Source organism: Mya arenaria, chromosome 6 (genome assembly GCF_026914265.1).
Source record: "Mya arenaria isolate MELC-2E11 chromosome 6, ASM2691426v1".
Lineage (NCBI taxonomy): Eukaryota > Metazoa > Mollusca > Bivalvia > Myida > Myidae > Mya > Mya arenaria.
Window position 1 is genome coordinate 18,439,014 of NC_069127.1, and position 11,806 is coordinate 18,450,819.

At 36.0% G+C, this 11,806-nt stretch overlaps 1 protein-coding gene across 1 annotated transcript; it reads left to right on the top strand.

Moving 5' to 3' along the window:
- The first annotated feature begins 2,750 nt into the window (after positions 1-2,750).
- Positions 2,751-9,177, top strand: LOC128237602 (uncharacterized). Its single transcript, XM_052953191.1, is given in 7 exon segments — positions 2,751-2,859; positions 3,758-3,966; positions 3,969-4,216; positions 5,576-5,750; positions 8,082-8,177; positions 8,180-8,278; positions 8,891-9,177. Coding segments are annotated over 6 exon segments (1,089 nt in total). The 5' UTR covers positions 2,751-2,859; positions 3,758-3,782.
- Positions 9,178-11,806: the final 2,629 nt, after the last annotated feature.

Here is an 11,806-nt window from a genome sequence, read left to right on the forward strand (position 1 = left end):
CTGTGACCTTGTCCTTGACCTTTGACTTCAATTTCAGAAAAGCTCGTCCGTACCATATCTTCTGTATTATTAGACCTTGGAATTCCAAATTTAGTATGTGAGTACATCTTGGGATGACTGAGTGTCATGTACAAAGGGCATTTCAGTGTCAAACCAACACTTTAAGGGCATTTGTCACTGTGACACAGATCTTGTTTATAAAACTCATTGATTAAACCCCCAAAACTTGGCTTATCTGTTCCTCTGTATAACAATATGTGAAGCATTGAACAGTGAACTTTAAAACTCCTAGTGAGAACGCTGGCAATAGTGTAGTGAAATTAACTGATAAGAACAGGGAGGACACTACCTATACATTATGGAAAGTGAAGGCTCTTTTTTTCTATTTTAACATGATTTTTATGGTTCAGAAGAAACATAATGCAGAAGGATTATTTCATATGTGAACGTCTAGTTACATGTTAACATGAACTACTTTATCCCTTTCCTCCACAGGCTATTTTTAGCTCGTCTGTTTTCAAAGAAAAAAAGTCGAGTTATTGTAATAGCCTTGGCGTTGTCTGCATTGTCCCAAAACTTTAACCTTACCTTATAACTCAAAAACCGTTCAACATTTTCAAATGAAACTCGGTACACACTTTCCTATGAATTCGCTCTGCTGTGCTCTTGTTAGAACATAAAAAAATTAAAATACTGTGATAAGGGAAAATACCAAATCCGAATGTTATGAATAAGTTTGTTTAGCAAACAGTGTAGACGCTGATCAGGCAGCTCATATAGGAGCTGCCTGATCTAGTTTTTCTCTGTTTGCAAAGGTGCTAAAACTTGCTAATGTGGAGGAAAGGATTAACAGGATTTGCTGCAGAAAATACCACTGTACAATTCTTAATATTTAAAGTGACGACATCGCACGTCATGTTAGAATTATATTTTAACTTTTTTAATTTATGTTTTTAAAGACTTCAACCAGTAGCAGACAAGTAGGTAGTCAGATTCCAGTAGATCAATCAAAGTAATTATTTATTATATTGGCATTGCAGTTTCAATGTTTTTGTTTACTTTGTTGAAAATTCGTTCATGATATACATGTATCATAATAAGCATTGTATCAGTTGAATGATATAAAAAGGGAAATCGATATTTGTACATATACATTTTGACAAACTGGGATACGCAAATGCTCTTTTGATTGGAAGAAACTTTATTCTGACACCATGTAGGTGGGGTTTTTTTGTAGAAAATGATGATTGAAAAGGCTAGATCTATGATACATGTATATAAAGAATATGTTACAGTTGATAAATGTTATTATACCCCCATCAAACAAAGTCGCCACTTTGTCCGTCCGTCTGTCCGTCCGTCCGTGTGTAACGTTTTTCTTGTCAGAGCTAGATCTCAGAAACTACTGAATGGAATCCAACAAAACTTGACGTGTAGTGTCTCTATGAAGTGGAGATGTGCAAGACATATTTTATTTCCGGATCCATGATTTTTTTATTGAGTTATGGCCCTTTCATTATTTCTACATATATACATGAGGGAGATTCTTGTCAGCGCTAGATCTCAGAAACTACTGAATGGAATCCAACGAAACTTGACGTGGAGTGTCTCTATGAAGTGGAGATGTGCAAGACATATTTTATTTCCGGATCCATGAATTTTTTAATGAGTTATGGCCCTTTGATTATTTCTACATATATACATGAGGGAGATTCTTGTCAGCGCTAGTTCTCAGAAACTACTGAAAGGAATTCAACGAAACTTGATGTGAAGTGTCACTATGAAGTGCAGATTTGCAAGACATATTTTATTTCGGGCTCCATGAATTTCCTACTGAGTTATGGCCCTTTGAATATTTCTACATATACACATGATGGAGATTCTTGTCAGCACTAGTTCTATGCAACTACTGAACGGAATTTAACAAAACTTGATGTGAAGTGTCACAATGAATTGGAGATGTGCAAGACATATGTATTTTTGTCCGTCTGTACGTCAGTCCGTCCGTCTCATTCTTGTCAGCTCTAGTTCTCAGAAACTACTGAAAGGAAATCAACGAAATTCGATGTGAAGTGTCACTATGGTGTGAAGATGTGCAAGATGTATGCAATTTCGGGCTCAATGATTTCCATCTGAGTAATGGCCCTTTGATTATTTCTACATATATACATCAGGGAGATGTCAGCGCTAGTTCTCTGCAACTACTGAATGGAATTTAATGAAACTTGATGTGAAGTGTCACTATGAATTGGAGATGTGCAAGATTATGTATTTTTTGGCTCTATGAATTTACTACATATTTGAGGTTTACATTACTTTTTCTTCTTCCCGACCCTTTGACCACCATGCCTTCTTAATGAATGTCCTAATCATGTGTCAAGCATTCATTTGGGGAGCATACATCAGTTTCACTGATATTCTTGTATTTTGTTGGTTTAAACAACAATTCCGTCAGTCATCGCTACTTGCTAGGGGAGAGCTACAAAGTAGAGGTGTTCAATTGTCCAAATATTACTAACAACATGGCATTTGTTTGTTTAAGTTTTGTTATTATTTCTTAAGCAATTGAGTAATTGATCTTTCTGTATTGAGTAAATACTCAAATACCCAGCTTACCTATTACTTTGATCCATACAGCATCTTTACATAGGAAAATGTTAAATAGCTCCACTGGTACAAACATTTATCTGCTTTTATTTATTGGATAAAATTAATTGTATCTGTTTTGTCAACAGAAAAGCATCTACAAGCACAGAAGAGGACTGCCATGTCTGTGGAGAGCGATTTTCACTAGATAATACTGTCTGTACATGCTGCTACCTGTGGAGACACTAGCTGTAATGATGTGATAATCCCAAGGTACTTGCCCCTACAATCTGATGCTTGTAATAGGTAGTTGAATTTCACATTTATTTAACTAACTAAATTGTGGGAGGCTATACATAGAATCAATTTATCGTTTCGTGTCATGTCCCATCACGTTATTGTTCCTTGCATACTCAAGATTTTTGTACAATTTGGCACACTTTTTGTCGAGCCCTCTTGAGAGGGAGCTAGACATAGCCGCCCTAATGTCTGATTTTTTTTTAGTGTGTGCGTCCGTCCGTTCGTGCGTCCGTCCGACATACTTTGTCCAGGCTGTAACTTCCTTGCTGATTGAAGGAATCTCAAATAACTTGGCACAATTGTTTACTGTGATGAGACGGTGTGTCGCATACAATAACCAGGTCTCTAGCTACAAGGACAAGGTCATAAGTTGAGGTCAAAGGTCAAATTTGAGACCAAAAAGCCTTGTCCGGGCTGTAACTTCCTCAATCCTGACTGATGTTAGGATTTTCAAATGACTTGGAAAATTTGTTCAAAGTAATGAGACGATGTGTCTCAAGCAAGAAGCAGGTCTGTAGCTTAAAGGTGAAGGTCACACCATAGAGGTTAAAGGTCAAAATTAGTGCCAAACCATCTTGTCCTGGCTCTTAACTCCATGCATGGCAGGATTTTGACACAACTTTACATAAATGTTTACCTTCATGAGACTGTTGCGTGATGAGGTGACAAGGGCAATAGACAAGGGCCACAACTATGACAACAGTGCTGTTACTCTTGTGACAGGCAAATGCAAGGCGAGACATGTGGTCTGTGACCACCCGTATTTAACATAGCAAAAGGATAAATAAACTATGTATTTTTGCTTCTCTTCAGAATTTAGGCCTTATTTAAGTGTATGTATATTACAGCGTTCTAATTGCCTTATTTATAGGACCCTGTTGGAGGCTGTAAAAGAGATGCGAGCAAACATAGATGACAAAACAGAAACACCTTGGACCATCAAGGTAGTAAGAAGGTTGTTCAGTACGACTGCTATCGAACAACTAGAAGAAACAGAATTAGAAGATTGGAATAAAACCCTACGAGTCCATTTCATTGGTGAAGAAGGTGTTGATGCTGGTGGATTGCAAAGAGAATTTTTTTATTGCTATTCAAAGGGTCACCTGTCTTCGAGGGAAATACTTTCAGTTTTAAACCAAATCTTTTGGACAAAAAAGAGTATTGCCTGATTGGAAAGGCTGTAGCCACAGCAATACTGAATGGCCATCCTGGACCAAGATGCTTAAACCAACACATAACAAAATACATCTTGGAGGGGGTAGAGCCCGACTTCAGAGTAATTCCGACGGACGAAATTCAAAGATTAGATGTTAGAGCTGCTATCAAGCAGGTATTTATTTCTACGTTTAAAGGCGTTTGTGGCAGTTAGGGTGATTTTTTTTCTAAATAATAGATTTTGTTTAAACTTTGTAGTTTGAAAGACCAATCAAAGCTTAGTTGAAATATGAAATAAAAAATGAGGGTCGCCGATAGTTTTAAGATTTTATTGGCTCTTTAAATGCACATTTTTCTATGGTTTAGTACCATTTACAGTAAAATTTCGGACACTCTCTAAACCGGAAGTATGATTAAACTGTTTTAAGCCAATTTACAGCCTAATGCAGACTGAAAGTAATACAGAAAGCTCCTATAGGAGCTTTCTGTATTACTTTCAGCCTGCTTTAAGCAGTCACCTGCATTTACAACTCATCAGTATGAACTCTCGCGAGAGCCGAGATTTGTAACTGCCGCAAACGCCTTTAATTGTTCTTCTCTTTTTATGCACCTGTAGGGTGGCATATAGTGGTTGAACCGTTTGTCCGTCCCCTAACACCGTTTCCGATCAATAACTTGAGAATGCCTCGACCCAGGGACCTCAAACTTGGTAGGTTGGTTGGTCATGACCAGCAGATGAACCCTATTGATTTTGAGGTCAGTCGGTCAAAGGTCAAGGTCACTGTGACCTTACGCTGAAAAATGGTTTCCGATCAATAACTTGAGAATGTTTGGGTCCAGGGATGTCAAACTTGGTATGCTCGTTGGTCATGACCAGCACATGAACCCTATTGATTTTGAGATCAATGGGTCAAAGTCGTGGTGACCTTGATCTGAAAAACATTTCATACTAATGGGCCAAAATGGCAATCTGTCCAGTGAGGCCCAAATACTATAGCTATATGTCCAACGAGGGCTTTCAGGGGGCATTTGTCATGTTCCTGTGACCGCTCTTGTTTAGTTCAGGGTCTGCATTATCAAACTAACATTAGCATGGACAGTCTTATACTGATCATACATATCGGTGGTCAAAATTTATCTAGTGATTCGTTTCATCCAATCATAGTCATAAGTCATAGATTTCTGAGTATAAAATTGAAAATAATTATGCTCAAGAAAATTTCATAACCTAGGATCCAGTTCGGTTCTGGTCATTTCATTAAATTTATTTTCATCATTATTTTTTCTATAACCCATTAGCTTGCAACATAATTGAGCTAAATAATTTTATTGTTGATGTTAAATTGACTTTGATTTCATCAAAAGTATGAATTTTATTTTTGAAAACATCCAGACTAGTAAAACTTGCAAACTGATTTTGTATATAATTAATCACATTACAGGTTTACGTTATTACTTCATCAGTGATATAGTCCTGTTATTTTGAAGAAAATGAAACCAAATTATTCAAATGTGTTACTTATTTAACTTTCAGATTGAGGATGCTACAACTGAAACAGTTGCAGATGTATTTAATGAAACCATTTCACTGTTGGAGGAGACTGGCTACAGTGAGTTGCTGACTGCAGAGAAGAAGCAACATGCTGTATCTGCTCTGAAGGGCCACTTTCTTCTATACCGTGTTATGGCTTCAATAAATCAGTTCAAAGGTGATTATTTATATATTCTAAAACAAAATTAAGTCTCTGCTCCATGATTTTTATCTCACCTGAGCCAGAGGTTCATGGTGAGCTATTGTGACCGGTCTTTGTCCGTCGTCCGTCCATCATCATTTTGCTTCAAACGACATCTTTTCCTAAACACCTAGGCCAATTTTGATAAAACTTTACAGCGATGTTCCTTGGGTGAGCCCCTTTCAAAGTAGTTCAAAGAATTGAATTCTATGTAGAACTGTTGTTGCCTTGGCAACAGAAAGGAAAAACTCTAAAATTATTTTGTTAAAAACAACTGGCCAGATTTCAAATTAAATTTGTCATAGTTGTTCCTTTGGCGAGGCTTTACCAAGATTTTTTAAATTATTAGGATCCGTAAAAAAAACATGGCTCCTAACCTCTCCCCGAATCTTTTTGTCCTTTTAATAGGTTAAGAGAAACATTCAAGTTTCATGGTTTTCAGAAACAGTTCTCAGGTGAGCGCACCAGGGTCATCATGGCCCTCTTGTTACACAACTGACAAGGAAGAAGTTTGTAATGTTTGTAGTCAGCTCCATAGTGTTTTACGACAATAACTTTCATATTTGGAATATAGTTACATCTGATACCCTTTTTCACAATGTATACAAAAGATGCCGAGTTTGACTTTATTTTTGGGGTAAAAAACATGATTTTTGAGAATAAGAAATTCCAAAAATGTAATATTCACCATTTTTTAGCTCTACTGGCCAAAGGCCAAAGAGCTTATGTCGTGACGCGTTGTCCGTGCGTCCGTGAATCCGTAAACAAATGTTTGTTTATTCTCTAGTCTTTATTTTTGATTGTATCTTGATCAAACTTATACAGTAGTTAGATATCCATGAGAGTTCGCTTCCTTTCGATAACCAGCCAGATCCGCCCATGCATGACTGGATTATGGCCCTTGAATTAGTCAAAATTGGGCGTCAGTAAACAATTGTTTGTTTATGCTCTAAAGTCTTCAGTTTTGATCGTATCTTGATCAAACTTATACAGTAGTTAGATATCCACGAGAGCTCGGTTCCTTTCGAAAACCGCCTATGCATGACTGGATTATCTCCCTTGAATTAGTCAAAATTGCTATAATTGGCTTGTTTACGCCATTAAGTTCTTATTTCTTTTAAGATCTTCACCAAACTTACACAGTTGTTAGATATTCATGAGAGCTTGGTTCCTTTCGAAAATCAGCCAGATGAACCCATGCGCGACTGGATTATCTCCCTTGAAATTGTCAAATTTCGCTATAATTCAGCTTGTTTATGTGATAAAGTCTCCATTTCTTTTCGGATCTTCACCAAACTTATAAAGTAATTAGATATCCATGAGAGCTTGGTTCCTTTTGAAAATCAGCCAGATGAACCCATGCGCGACTGGATTATCTCCCTTAAAATTGTCAAATTTTGCTATAATTCAGTTTGTTTGTGTGATAAAGTCTCCATTTCTTTTCGGATCTTAAACCAAACTATTACAGTAATCAGATTTCCATGAGAGCTTGGTTCCTTTCGAAAATCATCATGATGAACCCATGCACGACTGGATTATCTCCCTTGAAATTGTCAAATATTGCTATAATTCAGCTTGTTTATGTGATAAAGTCTCTATTTGCTTTCGGATCTTCACCAAACTTATAAAGTATTTAAGATATTCATGAGAGCTTGGTTCCTTATGAAAATCAGCCTGATCTGCCCATGCATGACTGGATTATGGTCCTTGAAATTGTTAAAATTGCTATATTGCCGCTTGGGAACATAAGTCTCCATTTATTCATCTTCCTTTTGTTGCTCATACATACATGCTTTGATTTGAAAATGATCAAACTAACTAAGCCAGTAGAGCACAGGCCCTCATGGGCCTCTTGTTTTTAGTTTAGTTTAATTTCTGGTTTTGGAGTCGGTCAAACATTGGAAAAAATAAAAATAAAATGTGTTTTTTTTGGGGTCGACTTGTATTTTTTTTTCTGGTTTTGGGTGAAACATTTTTATTTTATTTATTTTTCTTGGACTTTTGTCATATTTTTTCTTTATTTTAATTTGTTCGATTTTGTAATTTCAAACATTTTGAAAATTTGCATTGATTGGCAAAGCATATGACAACGAGACATTTAATTACTTGGATACTAAGCAGACAAGCGCCAGGCACCCGCAGGCGGTGCTCTTGTTTTGACTCGGAATGTTATAAATTAGTTCCTACTGTGACAATAACTTCAATTTAATTTCTCCTAACATCGTAATTTCACCATGAGTCTGAAACACTGGAATTGTGAAGCAGAAATTAAGTAGTTCTTTTATAAAGCATTTCCATTTTGTGTAGGACTGAAGCTCCATGGCATTCTGGAACTCCTACAACAACATACTAAAGAGGCCAACAGTTACTTGAGTGAAGATTGCAACCCCACAGCACATGACGTTGGGTCTTTTTTATACCAGAATTCTCCACAGATGCTGACCAAAAAGCTACAGAAGAGATGATAATATACAATTGTAATAAATTTCTGAAGAAAATAGAAAGTAAGTATAAATGTATGTTGCATGATCATGAAAATTGGTCCTTTAACTTTTTATATGGCCGACACCATTGACCTGGTTCAAGCCAAGTCAGAAATCGATTTACAGCTAGCAGTCCAGCTTCCTCTGTCAAATCTTTGAATAGAAAATATTTATCATAGAAGGTATCAATTTAGGTAAAAAAAGTCGAAATTGTTCAAACTCAGTTCACATTAACTCGGGGCAATGATTCCATTCAAAATTCTATTTCCATATGACTGTGTCATGTCAAAAAGTACTGAAATTATCCAACTGAGACTTTTCCTGGAGATAAAAAACAACATATTGGCCAGACATACAAGAATAAGACGGAAGAAGTGAGATGGCCGTGTTATAAGCGGACCGCCTTACAAACAAGTAGATCCATTAATAATATTAAACAACATTTAAAATCACCTAAAAACGTTGACATGATTCTCCCTTAAATTCAAATTACAACTTTAAAATACTCTCTTGAAGCATATTGTATAAAATTTGATATATATTGCTACTTGTATCATATTGCAACACTAATAATTATTGCATTAGTCATTCACGTCGGTCATCAATTAAAGTATATCCCTAATTTATTTTCAGAGAGTAAAATAATAACGCCATGGTTAGATGTGAATGATGGAAACCAGCCCGACGTGACTCTCAACATGGGCCACGTGTTGCAGTCACTCCTCGGATGCACTAGACTACCTGTCAATTTGAGTTTTGGAACAATTCAATTTGACCACATTTCGAGACACCTACCAAAAGTAAACACCTGTGCTCCATCGATTTTGTTTACAAAGACAAAAGAACTGGAAAATTATGAAACATTTGAAGAAATTTTGCTGTATATCATTGTTGGATCTTACGGGTTTGGGACAGCATAACAATATTCACGTAAAGTTATATAGTGACACCTTTAGTTTTACTTATCCAAAACCATAAAAACTTTTTGCTGTGCAAATTTTGTTACTGGACAAGTTACTGTCAAGCAGAGACATTTCAAAATTACTTGGCACGTTTTGAACAATCAAAAACTAGAAATATAAAACATTGTGAATAACTTAAGTGTATTGTTGATTAATGTGTTGACACTCCTTCCACTAATGTTCTACACTTTATTGAGTTTAAAATTCATTGAATTTAAGAAAATAACAATAGATCAATCTGTTTATCAAAGATCGGATACAATTGGCAAATAGTGTAGGCCCAGATCATATGGCTCAGGTAAAATAATGTTTTTAAACAGTCGTACAGGTACATCCACTGACCATCAATATTTTGTAATGACATCCAATGTTTAATAAACATGAATGCAACTCTAGATACTATTTTGGTACATACAATTACATTGCCTTGCATATGGCTTCCTGAAAGAATTATCCACTGAGAGGACCCTTTGGTGAAATTAAAAATAATCGGTAGTTTTACTTTCACTATCGATTGTCTCTGATGTGGGCATTTGCGATCAACTATCGATTATAATCGATCATCGGGACGACACTAGATCAGACAACTTCAGTGCACAAGGAGGTAGCATAGGAGCTTCCTAAGCTTCATCAAAACATCACAAGGATGATAATTCAATGTCTTTAAAACATTTATAGACTGTAAACCTGTAATTGTCAAACCTCTGATTAGTGCATGTATACTAGATCCTAATAGGCTGAAAATTAATAGCTTAAGCAATTGTTGTACAATGTCAGTAAAGCAGGTTCTTCTGGAGACTGGCTCTTTTGTAGTTGTTTTATGAATCACCCTGTAAGTCTGTGATATGTGTACAAATGTCCATGAAAGTCTGAACTTCATATGGTGTGTCAACATGCTGTTCGGCCATTTCTCTTATTTCCTTGAATGCTTCTAGTTCTAGCTGAAGCAGAGTAGGTACCTCAATATCACTTTCTTCACATACTGGCTCTGGGCAATTAAAATCGACTCCATAAAACATCAAGTCCTGAAATGATATTACATAATGACTACATACTATTAAATTACTATACTCAACAAAAGGAGATTGACAAAGAGTGGTGTTGTAAGGGGTTTGAAAACTATAGACGATAAAAAGATTCCTTGCTGTAGCTTTGAAACATTTAATTGCTTCATAATAAATGTCTTCAAATGTAATATTTTAAGAAAAAAAACTTCAAACTTACAACCAAATGTGCCATGTGCTAAACTGACATGTGGTTATTTAGAGAAAGACAAAATTAAAGGAGAAGCACAAAGCATATAAGGTACAAGACAGAGTTGACAGTCCAATAAGGGATTTCAAACCTATCTGCAACAGGACAGCAGTTCGATATTTCTAGTCTCCTCTGAATCAGGTGCCAACCCCAAGGACATAATTTAATGGATCTTTGTACAAGAAAACCTTAAAGAACACCATATGAGGCTACAATCCAAATATCTAAGCTCAATGTATTTTCATGGATCGGGAGGATGTTGGTTCAAACCCCAGCCGCGACAAACTTATTGTGAAACACTACACATATGCCCCCAGTTCCACATTAACCAATATATATTTGACCTTTGACCTTTATAATGACCTTGACCTTCTCATATGACCATTCAAATTGTACAGCTGGTAAACATAAATATCAAGTTTGAAGTCTTTATCTGTACTAGTTCAAAAGATATTGCCAAATCAATATGTTTGACAGTTGACCTTAATGAATGACCTTGAACTTCTCATATGACAATTCAGAATTTGCAGCTCCTTCAGCTAAACATAAATATCAATATCTGTACTAGTTCAAAAGATGTTCCAACAGTTACTTTGACAAATATATTTGACCTTGAATAATGACATTGACCTTTATATGTAACCAATCAAAATGTGCAGCTTAATGAGATCCATATGCATGCTTATTATGAAGTCTCTATCTGTACTAGTTCAAAAGTAAAGGCCAATGCTAAAATTGGTAATTTTACCTTTATATATTTGAACAATGACCTTGAAATTGACATGTTTGCACTCAAAATGAAAAACATATGCATGACACATATTAAGTCTCTACCTGTATTATTTCAAATGTTATGGCCAATGTTAAAGTTGGACACAAACAAAACAACCAACACACAGACAGGGCAAAAGCAATATGCCCACAGATATCGATCTGGGGGCACAAAAATTAAAATCAGAAGCTAAAGCTCTGCAATGAAAGATTAGTACTGTGGCTGGTAGAACGAGTGTCGGCTTATATCTTGCCATGTGCCTTCTGCAGGAATGTTCCAGTGAGGCAGCACTTGTCTCATGCAGACACTGTCTGCAACTACATTTATGTTGGTTGGACATAAAATCCACTAAAACACTTTACCATTCCAGAAGATTTTTTATTGTTTTTTCTTATCAAAGGCTTATGAAAAACTATTGGCCCAAGGGCAATAATTAAAAGATTATATTAAAGGACCACTAGACAATTAGTCATCTAACCACTGTTCGATCCAGTTTTACTCATTTACTCCTCAATGCAACTAAAGGCTGTATTATGAAACATTTCTCGAGCCTTCCATGAC